The sequence below is a fragment of the Poecilia formosa genome, unplaced genomic scaffold (genome assembly GCF_000485575.1).
Source record: "Poecilia formosa unplaced genomic scaffold, Poecilia_formosa-5.1.2 Scaffold77, whole genome shotgun sequence".
Lineage (NCBI taxonomy): Eukaryota > Metazoa > Chordata > Actinopteri > Cyprinodontiformes > Poeciliidae > Poecilia > Poecilia formosa.
The window spans coordinates 601,882-621,627 of record NW_006800016.1 but is presented as its reverse complement, the minus strand read 5'-3'; the positions used below and the strand labels follow the sequence as shown (position 1 = coordinate 621,627).

At 39.4% G+C, this 19,746-nt stretch overlaps 1 protein-coding gene across 1 annotated transcript; it reads left to right on the top strand.

The window, feature by feature from the left end:
• Window positions 1–1,645: 1,645 nt before the first annotated feature.
• snx27b (sorting nexin 27b) lies at window positions 1,646–15,548 on the top strand. The gene is made up of 13 exons (XM_007556086.2): window positions 1,646–2,150; window positions 5,756–5,987; window positions 6,415–6,607; window positions 6,974–7,038; window positions 7,130–7,234; window positions 7,313–7,391; window positions 8,881–9,044; window positions 9,132–9,221; window positions 10,514–10,663; window positions 10,752–10,880; window positions 11,485–11,544; window positions 11,628–11,690; window positions 11,771–15,548. Exons 1-13 carry the CDS (start codon window positions 1,819–1,821, stop codon window positions 11,813–11,815), a joined length of 1,707 nt encoding a protein of 568 aa, XP_007556148.1. The 5' UTR covers window positions 1,646–1,818; the 3' UTR covers window positions 11,816–15,548.
• The last annotated feature ends 4,198 nt before the right edge of the window (window positions 15,549–19,746 follow it).

The window sequence follows — 19,746 nt, the reverse complement described above, 5'->3', positions numbered from 1 at the left end:
CACAACTTCTTCAATGCTGCCCCCTTGTGAATATTTTTCTAAATAATACAACTTGAAAAAACACAAGGGAAACAGTTCCTGCTAATATTTTTGTTTTGCACCATGATATTGTTTTTGGATAGAAATAATTTAGAATTAAATTCAAGTATTTGTGTTTTGGATTTTTTTTGACTACGATCGACCTGTCCAGGGTGTACTCCTGCTCTCTCCAGTTGACTGCTGGAGATTTGGGCTTTAATAATTTGAGTGTCAAACTTTTGGAAAAGCTTTAACCTGCTTCCTTATAAAACATATTTACATATCAGAATATTGCAAGCAGCTCCAGTGGATTAAAGCCAGTGAGTAGTTTCTAATATGACATTAAAGGCCACAAGAGAAAAAATGTAAATGTGTCAAACTCTACTGTGAAGTTCCACGGAGTCCTGCTAATGAAACAGTTGATTCAGGTGTGTTGGAGCTAAGACTCATGTGAAGGTTACAGTACACCGGACCCTGTGGCTTGACATCTGTGAATTATATGCTACTATTAAATGGGCTGCAATGTCCAAATGTAGAAAGTTCTGTGAAATAACACGACTGCAAAGTAATGAGTTCAAATTTCCACTGAAAAACAATCTTCGACAATGCTGCCCCCTTGTGACTGGATTACAATAAAATGCTGAAAATGGTGAAAATGGTTGGCCACAAAGATTTAGATTTAGTTTGTGCAATACCTAAAAATGCATAATTAATACTATGTATTTTGTGAGAATTTGATGTATCTAAATTTAACTTGCCCAGAATGATCATCATGATTTGCATGTCACTTGTAGATGGATTATTTTATTAGAAAAGTAAAAACAGCATCTGGTTGCTTAAATCTTTACCTAGAAGTTGCAATATATATTACAGGATTAAGTTTATAAACGTTATATTTTTGTTTGTTTTTAAGTTTGGGTAGTTTCAACATGCTCAATAATTTGCACACAAAAGTGTTAAGCAATCAAAACGAGTGAAAAACAAACTCACAGAAAGTGTTTTGTGTCAGACACATTTTTGTCAAACCTATCTGTGTTGATTGTTGAAAATCTTCCTTTTTATGCTATAATGTTGACTTATTTGATAAATAATGCATTTATTAATCTTATTAAACAAATGTGTAGCTATTTTGAAATATTGAAATTAAAGGCTTTCTTGAAAATGCAACTCAGTGAAAGCACAAATACAACAAATATGGTACAAATAAAGTAGTATACATCAAACTAAACATGGACAAAGTGAAATGTTACTTCTCCATGGATATGACAAGATAATTTCAGAGGTAAAATGGAGAACGTAAAATCTCATTTACCAAATAATGGGCTTGGAAATAATATTAACCAGAAGTTAATTTCAATAATTAAAAATAGACATCTCATAATTAGTCAAAATTTAACATGATACTTCAGAGCTGCTATTTTCCTATGTAATTTGAAATATCCTACATAAAATGTATTTGTTAATTTAAAATTATAGGCAAGGATAGTCTCCATGTATTTGTGTCATTTAACTTCTTCAAATATTTCCTAAATTCTAATTAGCATTATGGTTTAATCTAAGGTTTAAATGAGTTTCAGGAAGCAATTGTTTTTTTTTGTCGAGCTCAGGGATAAACAGAGGAGTTAGAAATGGAATGCTCCCCAGTCTTTGGTTTCGGCAATCCTCGGCATTACTCGTCTTTTTCCGGCGTATACCAGTCATTTAGCTAGCCAAGCTGATTAGCCAGGCTACTACAGCTAATGTTTGTAGGAAATTTAACGTTCGGGGAATTAGACTGAATGATACAAACAGTGTAGAAAGATGGCGGACGTAAAGGGACAAGGAGTTTGCTCCTCGGTCCCTCCGTTGCCTCGCCCTTCCTCCCGTAACGGCTCCGGTAGCGGCAGCGTTACGCCAGACACCGGCGGCAGCTGGCAGACACCAACCACCGTTACTTCAGGCCCCAGGCTGGTGCGGATAGTGAAGTCTGACTCGGGCTACGGCTTCAACGTTCGGGGGCAAGTAAGCGAAGGCGGGCAGCTGCGGAGCATTAACGGGGAGCTGTACGCTCCTCTGCAGCATGTGAGTGCCGTCCTCCCCGGGGGAGCTGCAGACAGAGCCGGTATCTCAAAAGGGGATAGGATCCTAGAAGTGTAAGTGGACAAATGTTTCTACATAAGTGAAAAATGTTTTGAACTGTGATTGGCTTGCATTGTAATTAGGGCAAAAATATGCTCTCTATTTAAGCATTTTCTCCTGCCCTTTGGCAGGGGATCACCACCAACCTGGCTGATCTTGAATGCAGAAGTATCCCAATGAAAGGAGTGTTTGTGTGCGTCAGAAATCATTAGAAATTCCCCTCACACTGATGCCAGACAGATATGCCTTGAATCGTCCCTTCTACACATGGAATGCAAAGCGATTCCCAGTTCATTAAAAAAAAAAATGTAACAATATTAAGTACCAGCACTGTTGCAATATTGGCTGCATTGACCACACGTTTCTGTTTTTAGAGTAGTGAGGTTTCTGCTACTTTTTGGATAGAAGTCACCGTCCTCGATGGCCTGTATGCATGCTGATGTTAGACTCTGTTGCTATGGAGAAGAGCACACATCACAGAGCTCAGCATCAGCTAAGCCTCTTCGGTGTTTCTGTGTGTATGGTATACTGTGATGCAGAGACGAAATGCTCACAGTTCAGCTGTGATAGGCTTGCCTCTCAAAAATGCTCAGTCTGATTGGTTATATTTCTTTTTTTTTGCACGTTGCTTTGTGAAAGGGTGGCCTGCGGTAACCTGGCAGTTGGTTGACCCCATTATTGCTTTGTGCAAGCATGCGGTCTGGATTTGCCATTAGACATCCTGGCATACCCTTCTAACTCATCTGTGTGCCTGTTACTTAGGTCAACATCAGCATTTGATTGCTTCTTATTGATTATGCTCCCTCACTGTACCCTGAAGCTCATATAGCTTCCACTCCTTGATTTAAAGTTTGCTCCTGTGCAGTGTATAACCTCCCTGTCAAAACAGTGTGTGCGCCAAGCTTGCTCGCAGATCCTCAGGAAATTATTGTAACTTTAACTCTTTATGTTAAAGTCATGTGCACATTTGTATAGAACTATTTATTTTGAAGATTTTTTTTTTTTTACAAGATAACTGATCTAGATATTTCTTAAAAATCTTACGATATTATTGTTTTTAGTGCGCTACTGAATTTTTTTAATGGATTTGCTTTGCAGGCAAAACACTCTAAGCTACACTAAAGGCTCCAATCATGTTCTTTATACTCTTTTTGTGATCCTATTACTTCTTGATTGGTTATATCCATGCACCCCATTACTCAAATTAATAAATAACATATTTATTCATTAAATCAAAAGAAAGGAAGATGAGACACACACACAAAGTGTGTTTTACAGCTTGTTCCATCACTATCAAAAGTGCTGACAGTGTGAGTGCAAAGGCCACACTGATGCTTATTATATCATCATAGAGCGGCAGTAAAGAAAGCAATGAAAAAAAAATGCTCAGTCTGCATTTTTGTGTTGTTGGAGACTGCTCCCAGCACACCTGGAAGATGTTTGCATATGGTTCAGTCCTATTAATCTTCTGCTTGCTCATTCCCATGCATGTTTTATCTTATCAGGCTTATTTAGTCGTAGCTTTTCTATGTACCTTAGGGCTGTTAGAGGAGCATTACTCAATTATATTTCTGTGTGTAGCCTCTCATCCTGACAGTTTATAGTTAAGCATTTATACTTGTCTCCTAATCTACAACTTTCTTAAAGAAAAACTCTCCTCTTCCCTGTGAAAGTCCTATCATAGAGAACAGCAAGCCAGGCAGCTGTTTTTGTTTCTTTTTTTTTTTTTTTTTCCCCCAGTAATACAGTGTGATCTTAAAAGTCGCATACAATCTGAAAATTTGGAGATTCGTGTTTTTTCCTGCTTTCAGAACATTAGTTGTCATGACGATGAGGTAAAACACTTACAGATCTATCTGGAAATATTTTGTCATAAAAGTACAATATTAAATATATCACATCATCATACAGTTTTATTTATCATTGCCTAAAGAATCCGAGCTGCACCAGTCGCGTGATTCACAAATTGATTTCCAGTTTTCTCTGACGTGTCACATGTCAATTACAACATTGACCGACTTGCTAGAGGTTGTTGGGGGGTGGGGAACCTTTATCTTAGGTTTATTGAACTTTGATAAAGTACATAAGAGTAAACATTACTGGTTTATCTGCTTAGAGATAAAAAAAAAAAGAGTTTTAATTTTTGATTAATTTAATTAAAGGGGAAAAAAATCTATTTCATCTGCTGATAATCAATCAGAGACAATAAAAGAATAAAAAAGCCACTCCAATCTCACCAATTAAAACTAATTCCTGATCTTATGTAATATGTGAAGTATAGTTTTTAACTTGGAATAACTTGCTTTCATGTAGATGGAGTCGTTAAGCAAGGCCATAAATGGTGTTAAATTTAATTATCTCAGTTTTAGGCCTTAATCTTAAATGTGTAAAGATTTGATAAAGCTACATATTCATTCATTTCTTCTTCCATCAACTTTTTGTTCTTGGAGGCTAATTTTTCGGTGATCTATAATTATATCCGAGGTAGTGTCACCATGCAGAGAAAAACCTGCAGACTCCTCGACGGAGGGGAAACAAGAGATTAAAGTAGTTTATACCTAGACATCCAGCTTTCGAAAGTCTGCTTTTGAAACTGACTTGCTGGCTTAAATTTGGGTTCAGTGCCAATGCATTGAACCACAGTAACCTATATATTACAGGAGTCGCACGCAGGAACTAAAAGTTTAAGTTTCCAAAGTTATATTTGACTTCCTCATGCTAGCTAGTAAAAAAAACTGTCATAAAGTTTACAATAATAAAAATTTAAAAGAGAACAAGGTAGGGCTGAGTTGGTGTCAGACATTCAGTTCTGTTTTTGAAATTTAATTGGTCTTAAGTTTAAATTATGTTTTAAAGTCTTGCATTTAGCATGCTGAAATCTGTAGAAACCCTGGTTAAATAAGTAATAAATGAGATCATATGTTGCTCATAAGTCTTAGTAGTTCCTTCTGTAAACTTTGAGAAAGTGCTCAGAACACATGTTTTGCCAATTTGTGCAAGTTATGGCTCAGACAACCTCTACCTTTTGCACAAAGATAATGTTTAAAGTGCTGAATAAATACAGTGAATGTCTCTCAGGACGTCTTCACTGTCAGGCCGTCTATAAAACCTGAACTCGGTTTTAAAAGTGTCAGAAATAGCCGTAGGTGATGCCGAGACCTTGTAGAGGAGGAGACACTGGCTGCTCTCAGTCCTAACCTAACTATAGGAGAAGTTGCTGCAGCTCTGTCATTAGAACTGCCTCTCCTCTTACACATTACTGCCGGTGTGTGCCAGTATGTGCACGCCCCGGTGTTGCTCCTGCTCAGCCGTTCCCACAGCAGATACGGGCGGTTATGACTTGAGGGCTAAATGCAGGCAACAGAGATTTACTGAAGAGTATAACCATGTTTTTATATCGAAATGAGAAACTTTCTCCTATTTGCTTTATTATCATTCATTCTGCTATTAATTCTGGACTCATTTTGTGGTTCACTTGCCCGCTTGCGACGTGTGTCGGCTCAAATAGTGAGAAACTGAAACCGCTGGTCCGAGCTTGATTTCGCAAGCCTCTTCAGATCTTTAGAAAGATGCAGCACCAGTTTCCCCCAATGACAACATGCCTTTCTTCTCCCGACAGCAATGGGGTGAATGTAGAGGGAGCCACACACAAGCAGGTGGTGGACCTGATCCGGGCTGGCGAGAAGGAGCTGGTGCTGGCCGTTCTGTCCGTCCCGCCGCAGGAAGCCGACTGCCTGGATCCTGGTGACGACGTGTCGGCCCTGTCCTGTTACGACTACTCTGACAAGCAGGCCGTCCCGATCTCCATTCCGAGCTACAAACACACTGAACTCAATGGTGAAAAGTTTGTGGTAGGTGCAAGAGCCTCGCAAACAAATTAATGCCGCTTGGTCTCATCTGGCCTTCGTGGATAAGTGGAAAATCTAAACGTGCAGCTAGAGATGTATGGAATAATTTACATTAAAATGTAGTCATCAGTTAAAATGGCACAAAACAAAATCAAAATCCATTTAATTTACCGTAAGATTTGAAAACCGATGTTTACTTATGCTCTTGAATTAGTCAGACTACATTGGAAGTATTTTGCAAGGAAGAATAAGCAAAACTATCCATCTCTAAATGTGCAAATTTGCTGGGAGAGACAAATGGTGGTTCGATATGGTGAATGTATGCATCGGTAGGGGGGATACATAGAATTACATTAATACATACATTAAATTTAATAATTTATGTTTTAGAAAGTTAACGTGTCCTGTTTTTGGTTCCCTGTCTTCCCAGGTGTATAATGTGTATATGGCGGGTAGGCAGCTGTGCTCCAAGCGTTATCGGGAGTTTGTGATTTTACACCAAAACCTTAAGAGGGAATTTGCCAACTTTACGTTCCCCAAACTTCCTGGGAAGTGGCCCTTTTCACTCTCTGAGCAGCAGCTCGATGCACGGCGCCGAGGCCTGGAGGAATACCTCGAAAAAGGTGAAGGACGGATCAAGTTCCGCAGTGTTTTCTGCATTCAGAAAAGTTTTATTCTCACCTCCGCACAGCAGCTGTACAGCAGTCAGGAGTTTAATGTCTTGTGGTTGGAAATTTTCTTTTATGTCGGGCAGAGTCGCATATTTTTATAATGACTACTTACTTGGTTGCTCATCTTCCAGCGCCAAAAGTCCTGCGGGCAAATGTAACTTTTCTTTTGTTCTTTTTTCTTTTGTCCTCCTAAAACAAGCCTGAGAACATAGTGTGTGGGAAAGCTAAGCAGAGACACTGTGTATATCAAAGTGTGCTATTATATACTTTACTTTCACACAGAACCTAACTCTCGATGTTTGCGCCTCTCATCTGCAGTCTGTTCAGTACGGGTAATTGGAGAAAGCGACATCCTGCAGGAGTTCTTGTCTGAATCAGACGAGGTAAAAAGAATAAAGCGAGGTAAAACTTGCCTTCCAACAAATATTCGCTGCTCCTGTTTGTGACAGTTTCTGTCTCCTTCTCGCAACCCAGAACTATAACGGGGTTTCAGACGTGGAGTTGAGAATAGCCATGCCAGATAACACTACCCTCACCATTAGAGTCCGTAAAAACTCCACCACAGACCAGGTTTATCAGGTAAAACGCACACATGCGTTCATGCATGTGTTCTTGCTCCTCGTTATACGCCCTTTCCATCTGCTCTTCCTTTTCCAGGCCGTGGTCATGAAGCTTGGCATGGACAGTGTAACTGCTAGCTACTTTGCTCTTTTTGAGGTCATCAACCATACCTTCGGTGAGTAAGGACTCAAACAAACTTTCTTTCCTGACACTGGCATGTTGACTTTTAATTAAAAGGTCCATGGCAGTTTTTTCTACTTCTGCTTATTTTAAAGGAGAAAAACTCCCTCTTTGAAAGGAGAGTCACTTTGGCTGGTTTCACTTCCACAACTGCTTTAAAACGAGTCGGGTTTCAGTTTCAGATTTCGAAATGGAAAAACAATTGACTAAAATTGTGCTGGACAGTAGACGGATATTTCTGCAGGTCTAAAACATGTACTCAGCATGGTTATGTGACGTATATTTCTGCAAAGAAACCTGCAGTTTAATGTAATATGCAGATCATAAAGTTCAGACTTGTTGCCGTCAGGCACACAGTGTGCAATCTTTTTTTTTTAGGGTCAAATAGTGATTTATATCCAATCCAGTTAATTTGTGTAGCACATTTCAGCAAAAAAGGCAGTTAAAAGTACTTACAATAAAAACATAAAACTGTGCATGCTGAATAAAGCATGCATTGAAAAAAATGTTTTTCCGGTGCACCAAAATGTGATCGACCACCGGATGTTGCTACTAAAAAAAATCTAAAAAACCTTGAGTTCTCTGCCATTTACGTGGCGCAAAACTCGAAACGCAAGCGGTGACTTTTCACAGATTGAAAGTGGCTGAAATCGGTGTAAAAGTTGACCACATATTGTGGAGTTTTATATATAACGGTAAAGTCAGAGCTCGCTCATGGACTTTTACCTCGATTCTCAAACATTCGAGAGTCAAATTTTCCCAGGAAACCCCTGTTACAGTTTAGTGAATGAGAAAAAAAGTTTAGCAGCCGCATTGCCCTTATGTTTTCTGCTCTCCTTTAGGAAATTGGAATTAGGAGGCATTGATTTAATCAGTATGGAGGTCTCACTGTTTTCATCCACACATGTTTCTTCTTAAAAACAGAACAACATGTCAGCAGCAGATGGTTTTTGCATGGTAATTTAAAACCTGACTCCTCTAGAAATGACTGTAGTAATTTAATAGTGAACATTTAGTTACTCATTGCGTTTAATTAATCCTAGTGTACTGGTACTTTAAAATTCAGGAAAACTTGAGTGATGGAGAGCGCACGATATTTGACTTTTGAAGTTATTTATTAATGATAAAAGTTAGTTTGTTTTGTTTAGATCTTGGACTGACTGGAGATATTTTCCTCAAAAAACATGACAAGAATGAGCAACTGCAATTTTAAATCAAGCAAAAAACAAACAAAAAAATAACATTTCATGTGTCAAATGCCAGCAAATAGTCCCATGAGCTTCAAAAGCAGCTTCATTAAAAGAACAGATGATGCAACACGGCGGTAAACATGCCCTCGTTCCTATTTCACATCCGTCACCACCAGCAGCAGCATCCATTCTTGACTTGCTGTGTTCCAACAGTTCTTAATAAAATCAGGTTTTGTTGAATTGTACTAACAGTTTTTTTTTTCCCTCTTTCTGTCATCGGACTTTATTCCTCAGTGCGTAAACTGGCGCCCAATGAGTTCCCCCACAAACTTTATGTACAGAACTATACCTCAGCCGTCCCAGGAACCTGCCTCACGCTGCGAAAGTGGCTCTTCACCACAGAAGAAGAGACCTTGCTCAGTGACAACCAACTTGCTGTCAGCTACTTCTTTCACCAGGTCGGTACATACTTGCATAAGGTGTATTTATTTATTTTTTTTCTGTTTTCTTTGTTAAATATTACCGTGTGTGTGACGCTTCTGCAGGCAGCTGATGATGTGAAGAAAGGCTTCGTTAAAGTTGAGCAGAAGTCTTATCAGCTCCAAAAACTGGCAGAGCAGAAGAAGATGTCCATGGTTGGTACCACACAAAACGTCTCGGTGTAATTACTGCTCACAGTTCAATGTTCAGTCTCTCTACATCGAGAGATTTGGATTGTGTAGGTAGCTTGTTTATGATCTGGTAAAGTAGAGAAAATGCTCACCATCAGCTCCCCTTGCACCATATTTACCCATGCTCATTAGTTCTGAAATACTTTTAAACTTAGTCCATCTGCACCAAATGTGGCTGTGATGTCAAAAAGTGCCTAATGAAAACGCTGTGCTGCGAGCGACGTTAAAACCACGTTCACCTAATAAAGGTTGCAGGAGCTCAAACTGCAGCCTTCACTGCCTTGTTATCCATACTTTTCTTTCATTCTCTTCTTACTCTATGTTGTATTTCACTCCCTGAACATTTTCAGAAGTAGGCGGTATTAATAACAAAACTGCATAACTAGGTTTCACTCTGCCTCTTGCACTCTGGAGTCGGGTACTCTGGGACTTTCTTATCCGCGTCTCTACAAGTGAGAGCTCATCTTCTGCTGAAAATATCCTGCTGTGACGGACGTGTGTGACGAGCAACTTTAAAAAAAAAACTCAGGCTACCCTTTCTGTCTGCACTTTCTGCAGAACATCCCTGGTGGTATTGTGTTAAAAATGTCTTGAATGAGTCCCAGACAAAATTGCCCCAGTAATAGGTGTTGACTGACTGCAACTGGGAGCTTAGAGTAAAGGCAGTAATTTAAGGAATTTAAAAAGTTCTTCAGCTGCGTGTTTGTTTATGGCCCAGCGCTTGCAGAGATTTAGCAGGTGAGAGTCTGATCTGCAGGGCTGAGACACGGCAGCGAGCCCACAGTCGGAAGGGGAGAATTAACTTCAGCCGTCTTCACACAGACACTGGCATCTCCCCGCAGGATTCTGCTGAGGTGTGAACTCTCTGATTCGTGCTTGAGAATGTAACTGTTGTGAAACAACGAGAAAATGTTTTACTTCTCAGTTTCGCTTCATTGTTCTCTGATTGCCGTTCTCTGTCACGCTCTGCAGAGGTGAAACTGCATCAGAAGACTTCTGCTGCAAATCTCTGGGCCTTCAGTAGGTCTGTTTTGTGATCTGGCAAGACTGGGTAGAGTGGAGTTTAAATCTCTTCTATCTCTACTAGTTTATCAGCAGGCAAAAATATGGTTATTGCCTGCAGATAATCTAAACGTTTAAGCAGATTAAAAACATCGCTGCGTCTCCACTGAAATCACCTGCAGGCATTTGTACTTGACGAGGTCTGTACATGTTGTCCATCTCACTACTTCGGTTTGCTGTGCGTTTCTTCTCAGTACTTGAGTTTGTTACGGAGCTGTGAGGGCTACAATGAGATCGTATTTCCTCATTGTTCCTGTGACTCCCGACGCAAAGGCCATGTGATCACAGCCATCAGTATACACAACTTTAAGCTGCACGCCTGTACAGAAGAAGGTACTCTTGAGGTAAGTGCAGCTTCACGTTCCTTTATTTCTGTGTATTTATTTCCTGTGTGTTGAAGGCGAGCAAAACAAAGAGTCCTTGTCGCTGCAGAACCAGGTGATTGCTTTCGAATGGGCGGAGATGCAGAGATGGGACACAGACGAAGAGGGCATGGCTTTCTGTTTTGAATATGCACGGGGAGAGAAGAAGCCACGCTGGGTGAAGGTTTTTACTCCTTATGTAAGTTTTAGAAAGCTTCGTTTTTTGTTTTTTTTTAATGCCCTTGTTGCTGAGATACCTTATTTAAAATTATGAAGGCTGCACAGAGTTGACAGATTGAGCTAAGTGCATGGGAATCCTGGAAGAAAATCCGATGGAAGGGTCCGAGCTTCACCTTCCTGCAGAACAATGACCCTAAACATAAAACCAGAACTACAGCTTGGATGGCTTAAATTAATATTCATGTGTTGGAATGGCCCAGTCAAAGTTCAAACCTAAATACAATTAAGACCGCAGCAAGGCTTACTAGTTGCTTTTCATAGAGACGTTACATCCGATCAGATGTAACTTGCACTATTTGGCAAAGAGGAATTGTCAAAACAGAGAGACATACCGCAAAAGACTTTCAAAGACATTGCAAAGAAATGTGGTTTCATAACTCAGTGCAAATCTGTACTACACTCTTTGAAAAGTTTGAAAACCATTTTCTTTCTGCCGTGCAATCAGGTAGCATTTTGTGTTGCTCATAAGCAATTGTTTGTTTAAATGTGACACAAAAACTTTTGAAGCCTCCTCCACACGAATCCGTTTCTCCCTGTGTTTGCTTTCCACGGGCGACGTTCAGTTTAACTACATGCACGAGTGCTTCGAGAGAGTCTTCTGCGAGCTGAAGTGGAGGAAAGAGGTAACCACAGTCCACTCGTAACTACCTCGGTTGCAGACTTTGCTCTAGTGTCTTTCACTCGTGGCTCGCCCATGTGCTTCCAGGTGGAAGAGGAGGCCACAGACAAGGACAACAAGAACTGCAGTAAAGACGGTATGTGCGGAAAGGTAAGGCTTTGAATCGGCGAAAGCATTTTCGCGTCGTACAAGCTGGCGAGAATCGGTCCTGACCCATGTTTGTGTTGCAGAATATTTTCCAGCTGTTGAGGCACAGAAGAGATGGGGGCACGTAGGGGGGGGGGGAGAACATTGTCACCGACTCAGCTGAGTGTTTTACCCTGACCCAGTCTCACTCAGCCAAGAACTTACATGGTCATCATTTACACTCCATTAACTACGACACAGGACGCTGCTCCCTACATGTTAACCAACAACCACCTGCTGAAAAACATGAAAACACAATCGTTAAAAAAAGAAAAGAAAATAAACTACATGACTCACGAGCCAGAACTTTATGAACATGTGTTAAACTAAAGCTTTGGCAGACCTAAAGTGAAGGATTCATGTAAGATGTTCTTCCTGGTCAGAAGTGGATTGTAAGTAGGATGATTTAAACGTTTTTTTTTTTTTTTTAAACTATTGAAGTGAATAATCGGTGCAAAAACAAGGACAACTGAAAGTATTCAGAGGGACGAACAAAGATGAGAGTAATCTGCCATTCTTATCCCATTGTGGGTGCATGATGTCCACATCTGGTGGAGAAGAGTCAGAGATCCTGGGATGTAACTTACAATTAAATCAGGTTACATGTTGACAATTGTCACACATTTTGCTCTGAATTCGCCTCTTGAAAGAATCAAAAAAGCCTGAACGTAGCAGGCCAAACAAATGCGTTTGTTAGTTTTATTTTTGGGGACGCACAACTTTGATTTACACTAATGTTGCACTTTATCAGACTATTCATGCAGCTTCAAGGTGTGCAGATCGAAACCTCAGACATTACACATGGTTTCAATACTGGAATAAGCCCAGGCTGGATGTAAACATTTTGACTGACTGAATTATAAACTGATTCCCCAACTGGTGTTAAAGCCATGACTTAAACCTTTGTGTGCAGGTTCTTCTCAATAAAGTAGAATATCTTGAAATTGTTATCTTATGAAAGTATTTCAATTAAAAAAATAATTTCTTTTAATTCTAATGACTGTGGCTTGAAGACTCTAAACTCTGTTTTTCAGAAAGTTTTCGTATCAGACATTTCAAATCACGGCCTGCAGAGTCGTAGACGACGTTGGCTGTTCTGAGGGTTGAATTTACTGCTTTCAACGCAGTGCGAGCGTATGGGATCATTGAGTGTAAGGACGACGTTATCTTGACATGTGTGTTAGCTTATGAAGCGGCAGATGAAGTCATTTTGTTGATTTTTTTTTTTTTTTCTTCCTGTTGCTTGTGCACCTTTTTCAATCCGCAATATCCCTAATGTGCTTGGATACGCACTGTGAACTGCAGCTTCTTCAGAAATATCAGTGCAACATATGAAATAACATTTCTGTGTTTAAAAACTCCCTGTTTATTTGTCTTATAGTGCAATAAAAATGTTTTGAGAAACAGAATTTTAGTTTTTTTTTTTAGTAGTTCTAAGCCATAATCATCAATATTAACTGAAATAAATGCTTGAAAGATGTAACTCTGCGTGTAATGAGTCTTCATTCTTTCAAGTGAATTACGGGAATACATGTTACATCCTGAGGAGACTCTATTTTATTTAGATGAACCTGTACCTACAGTATTATGAGAACCATCTATGTCAATATGTTTTAAGGGCATGGTGCTGTAGAAAATTATATTCAGGGTGCATTACCTAGAACAAGCAGCAGGGGTCCTTCTGCTCTTTCCTGCTCCCTGGTTCACAGTGATTACTTTGTCTCCGGGCGCTCCCACAGGATTTATATTAGGCTTGAAATCCAAGCGGCTTTTCCACACCACAGTGTTGATCTCTGTGGACGGTACTTTGCCGAACTGGTCAGCCACCCATTCACAGCAGAAGTCAGGCTTAGTGATGCGACAGTCTCTTATCAGAAGGAAATGTTTTCATCTTTATACAATAAGGCAAACAGGCTCCATCAATTAAGGCTTTCTTGCAACTGATCTTATTGCTGAAATCTAATAATAGAAATATGAAGTTTAATGTCAAGTAAAGGCTAATAATGTGATCCTCCAGTACAAATATCAACTTGAAAACTAAACTGGAATGTTTTTTTTTTTTTCTTTTCTTGTTTAACTCCGTAAGAGCCTGATGGTATTTGCTCGTTATTAAGTTTTGTCTCCCCAGTCTAATGTCGGTCTGTTTATATTGTATTTTAATCTAATCTCATTGACTTTTAATTCCAACTAAAAATCCTTCTGATGTGTTCATCTTATTTGAAAAGTTTCCAGTCAGTTGGCATTAGTTTTGTGAAAGTCTTTCGTCATCACTTATTTCTTTACAATGTTCTTCCAATGAGTCGGATTTTGTTTATTGCTTTTAGAGATATTGTAATTCTCTTGGGTTCTCCCTAATAGATTTTCTTTGAATGTTGGCTTCTTTTTGTAAGTTTTCAGTCTTGTGTCCAACCATTCAGATATTTATTAGTTAGTTAAGCAGAATAATTCAGATAAAACATCTACTGATTTCACAGCGTGTATAGTATTGTCCCTCCTTCCGTGACTGAATTAATTGAATACCAAAGATAAGAGATTGAAACGTATGCAGGGGTTCCGAAGCACTCTCAAAATCTGTGGAATGTAATTTTTGTAGTTTACTCCATGGAAAAAGAAAAACAAGTACAGCAAATATTTATATTACCAGACTCAATACTTTTTTAGCAAAATATCAGATTTTCCCAAAATAAGTATGTGCAAGCAGAAATCTTCACACTGATTGTCTCTGTCTTTTACCGTTTTCACACAGGAATTATGTAAACATTTTAAATGAAGATGCATCGAACTGAGCATGTGACATGGATCTTATGGGTTTTGGTGTGATTGCTCTGGTAAAAGCTTAAAAAAAAAATCTAAGCTTTGTTTTTTTTTTTGTTTTTTTTAATTAAACTCGTCATATCCAGCCGCTACCAGGTTACTCTTTAAATGTGAAAATTATCACCAAGAGAAAAAGCTACCGAATTAGCTATACGTTTCATAGGCTGTACGAGTTTAAACGAATAACAGGAAGGCTGAAAGTAGTGTAATGAAGATACTCTGCTTTGATGTCTACCTCTGTCTTACATGTTCGATTTGGAAATGCTTGCTGCCTTTTGGAAACTTCCCAGATCAACATTTTGTAAGGAATAAACAGGGAGATTTCTGCTTTAGTAACACATGCTAACAGCTGACATGAGATGCTTAAAACGGTAGAAAATATCAACTCCAGAGTCATTTTGTCCACGTTTTAAAAATATGAATCAACCCTGAGTTATACTGACTGCTCTAACCCTGACTCGTTGCTTCTTATGTAAATACTTAATAACAATTCATGGCAGGAATTCTAAAGAGACATTTTGAACACCGTTCTTGCGTGTTATTGCAACAGCTTAATCATCCAGAATGTCTGCAACTCAAATCTTTACAAAAACTGGTGATCAACCAAAAGATTCTGATCAATGCATCTCTAATCATAGATGTTTCACAAATAGATACTACCTTAGTGATTGACCAGGTAGTAAAAGGTGAGCTATAGATTTTTTTTTCATAGATTTGTTTGGAAAACACCTTTATTGACAGTATTTTTTTTTTTGTTTTTTTTGTTCACTAAATGATTGACCGACGTATGACGCGTCTTTCATGTTCTGTGCAACATCTTTTGATATTTTTTTTTTCTGCGCTATTTAAACAAAAGAAAACATTATTTTGTGATGTTGTAGTACATGTTTGTCTTTTCTCGAACTTTGTTTTTCCAAGCCTTTTGCTTGTCCACTTCACTCATTTCCTTTTTGCACAATGATTGGGTACGAGAGCTAAACTGTAAATGACGAAAAAGTAGCCGAAATCCAAAGAAAAACATTGAATGACCTTTAGAAAGTCTGGAAAACGGTTGATTGAAAAGACTTTAGAGGACTACGAGAAAGAAAGCCTGGCTGATCGAACTGAACTGAAGAGATGATTAATGGATTTAATTTTTGCATAGCACTGAAGAAAGATGAACCAGTTGACCCGAGATTGGGATCAGATCTACTCTGATCAGCGACTGGGAGGTTAAATACTGAAAAATATGAGTCCCACCATTAGGAGTCTATGAACACATTGGCCAACAGCTTAGACCAGAATGCTGCGATAAATGAGTAGGGATAATGTTGTCTTGTTGTTTTCCCTCATGTTCTGTTGGATTCAAAACGACTACCTCTACCAAATAACCTGCAGCACATTCTATTTTATACGTTATAGCCTTTAAAATAATAATAAAAAAAAAAATCAAAAATGGTGGGTCAGATCCGTAGTGATCAGTAAAAGCCTGATCAATGCATCTTTGTTGCTATATATGATTAGATCATTCATTAAGAGGATCATATTAATAATGCAGAGGTCACTGATCACCAATTAAATTTGTAAATTCGGGGTTAAATTCGTATTGCCGCTTCCGCTCTGTCTGTCGTTCGTGATTATGTTGTTGAAACTAATTCTCAAATCCACTACGTAAGGTTAAATTGCTAATAAGCAGTTGATGACCTGCCCAAATCCGACTCCATCAGCTAATCGGGACATGAGAACTGTTTCGGTTATCTACAAGCATTTGTACAATCCACATCTGTGGCTTTTTTTTTTTTTTTAGGTTTGTTTGCTATAGTGATGGTGCTGTTCACAAAAGCCATCCTAGGTGATTAATGAGTATAAGCAGACCTCTGTGGGTTTGTACAGGGGCTTTAATTTAGAGTGCGCCTCCTCCAATTGAAGGATTGAATTTGCAGCCCCGAAGGCCGAAAACATTTCGTCGGCTTCTCGTCTGTTCACTGAACCGAGTCTGACACAGTCAATTGTCTGACACCTTCAAGTGTGCCCTCTCCACATCCTCCCCTCTCTGTTGTTCTGTGTACAAAACAATGTTACTTTATTTATTTTACTACGGCAGTGTTAAATTGAGATAATTAGGTATGGAGATCAACCTGCAAATCTTTTGACATGTTGAAATGTAAAGTTTAAAAAGAGCCATCAGTTATTGTAATAAATTGTAACATATTCTTTTAAATAAACTGATTTATTGATGCAAATGTTCTTTTTATTTTTATTTTTTTGCGCTGAAGCTCGAGAGAAAACCAGTAGATTGGAGCCAGGAGAGAAGCACTGCCAAAATCCCAAAGTTATGCACAGTTTTCGCCTGGCGTGCAGAGTTAGTTGATTTTATGCAGATTCTCCGCTCCACTTTGTGTGCCCACATCTGTTTTCTCTTTTCCTTTCATCACATTGCCCCTCCTCAATTTCTCCCAATCCTGCCGACTTTTAATGAGATCTGGGAGACAATTACCCAACAGGCCCGCAAAACGGTTGTTCCACATCGATCTGCATCAAGTGTCTGCACCCGGTAATTAATAGCTATTGACTGTTGTTGGTGTGGGATATTATCCCTGAAGATCTGAATATTGATCGGCAAACATGGGTCCTGTACTGTGAGGCGTCATGCAAGTGATTTGAGTTCGCTGCCGACTTGGGTTTCTAAAATTGAACTGCTTTGCATGATGAATAAAACTGCTTATATAAGAATTAATAACTCTAGATTTTGAGGATTGTGTCCGGGGGGTATTAATCCCTACAGTGCTGCGAGGACATCCTTCTTTTGACTATGATGGCCTGCGTGTTTACTGTAGCGGCAAACGGATAATTGAATGTGTCTTGCTCTAATAGATGGAAGGAAAAACCAAACTGACAAGTGGCTAAGCTACAAAACTGATTCATTCTTACCGTAGTGCCTCGTTTTATTATTGCTTGGTGGAGTATCCAACATTGCTTGAATTCAGTTCAGTTTTAACTCTGTGTATTTACATTGTGCCACTTCCAAACAAGTAGAGCCTGAGAAGACCCTAACCATGACAGTCCTATCAATTTTTCAAGATGGGTCTTGGTGACGTAGGAGGTCAAGACATATTCAGTTCCTCACCAAAGGTCTGGGTGCCTTTGGTGAGGAACTGCCGAAGGTACCCAGGCTTGGATTGTTAGCACTGGAACTCCTTAATTAGGATTTTGACAAAGAACATTTGTTGTGTACTTTTAAACTCTCTCCCTGCGTTTATTTTCTCCGCATGAACAGCAGCAGCAGCACCAGAACCGACAGGGCTGCACAGCAGCAGCAGCGAGTTAACAGGTTGTGTGCATGAAATCTGGAGTCGGCTTCGGGAGTTTTAGTGATTACCGCATTGAGCCTGCAGCGGGGTCCCAACTCTTCTTAACACCATCCCTGGGATTTAGTTTCTGCTTTTTATTTGTGCAAATGAGTGCGATATCTGCAGCCACAGATCGCAGCGGGCCACTGACACCAAAGACAGATGTTCTGCATCCCGCCCTCCTGCTTGTTGGACTGTGTTGCACGACTCGGCTCACTTCCCCTCTGAACAAAGAGCTCCGCATGAGCTGTCAACACAGAGCAGGTGGATGACTGAGTCTGTGGAAGAGGAGAGCCTCTGAAAATTTATTACCTCTGCTGTGGTGCAATTCTCAGCAGCCGCACTCGTCGTATGCAGACAAAAAGGAGTTCAGTAGGCCACTGACTTGCCCCCCCCCCTGGGGGTATCTCTCACACATCATGCTTGAAATTAAGAGTTTTAAAGTCAAATTAATGGCATCAAAGTCAAAGGTGTGAATAAGGCTCTGCCAAGATGTCAATTAGCCAAATTCTATTATCACAAAGTGTTTGCATCATTTCATGGTCAATAATTTTAAAACTGGAATTTTTGCCAGCATCCGTTGCATAAATCTTGTTAAAGACAGCCTCTATCAGTTCTGAATATATGTCCAGTCACCCCTAAATGCTGGTCTAAGCGCAGTTTAGCAGCTGCAGCATCTACAAGGAGACAGGGGAGGAGGGAAGGCGGAGCCACTCCTTCTCCTTTCAACCTCTCCACTCCCCTCTTCCTCTCTCTCTCTCATTAATGACCAATCAGTTAAAAACTTTATTGGTCCCAACCTGCTCCCTCAGCACATTTTTTTGCTCCCTCGTCTGTTTCTATCAACCAACCCATGAAGACACCTCGTTCCCTCCTTTCATTCTGCATCATCTCCGTCCATCTCTGCAAAAGCTCTTTCTTCCTTCTGCCTCCCCTTTATTGCTGTGCTTCATTTCCTCTATCCTTCCTTTCCTCTCGGGCTCATGTTCTTCTCCCTCGCTACCGCTGTCCCGTTTCTGCATCCTCTTTCAAAATTGTGCTCCGGGGGTAGCCAAGTTAGGAAAATGAAGCTGAGGAGACAGTACTCTGAAATATCTGTATTTGAATACTTCTGCGCCGTGTCTGAGAATTTACCAAAGTAATAATCTTTTCCAAAGTTTTCCAATGTTTTTCACCTTAAAACTGCAAACTTCAATGCATATCCTTAGTGACAGACCAGCACCACGAGGTGCTTACGTGTGAATTGGTAGAAATGTCTATCAGCTTTTTAAACACACGCACTGTTCCTGTGAGAAACTGCTCAAGCTGTCTAATAGAACGGGCAGCTTAACTTGGATTTGTGGCCAAACTTTTCTCTGAGCCATTCCACCACTTAAATATGCTCTACAGCTACATCCCTCAAATATAAATACCAAAAAAAAAGTAAAAAAAAATAATTTTCCCATTTCAGAAAGTGAAATTCATATATTGTATGAATAGAATATTTATAGAATATTCAATTTCTATTCATAAAATATTCTATTCTATGACTATTCTACCATTGAGTGAAATATTTCAAATCTTTATATTACATAAAGAAAATTACCACCCAGAGTCTCGAGGAAGAGAGAATGATAGACTAAGCTAATGATTATTAGCATTTATCATAAGCTAAGCTGAAATATTTATTAGATCCCTTTTTTATTATTTTATTTTCTATTGGTATCGTACATTAGAAAATACTTTATTGGTCCCAACCTGAAATTTTGTGTTTTTTTTATTATTTCTTAAAAAAAAATCACAGCATTCAGCTTCTATGCTCCTCTAATTGGAAGCAAACTTCCAGAAAACTGCAAAACATCTGAAACAGAGTTACTTTAAATCAGTGTTTCTCAACC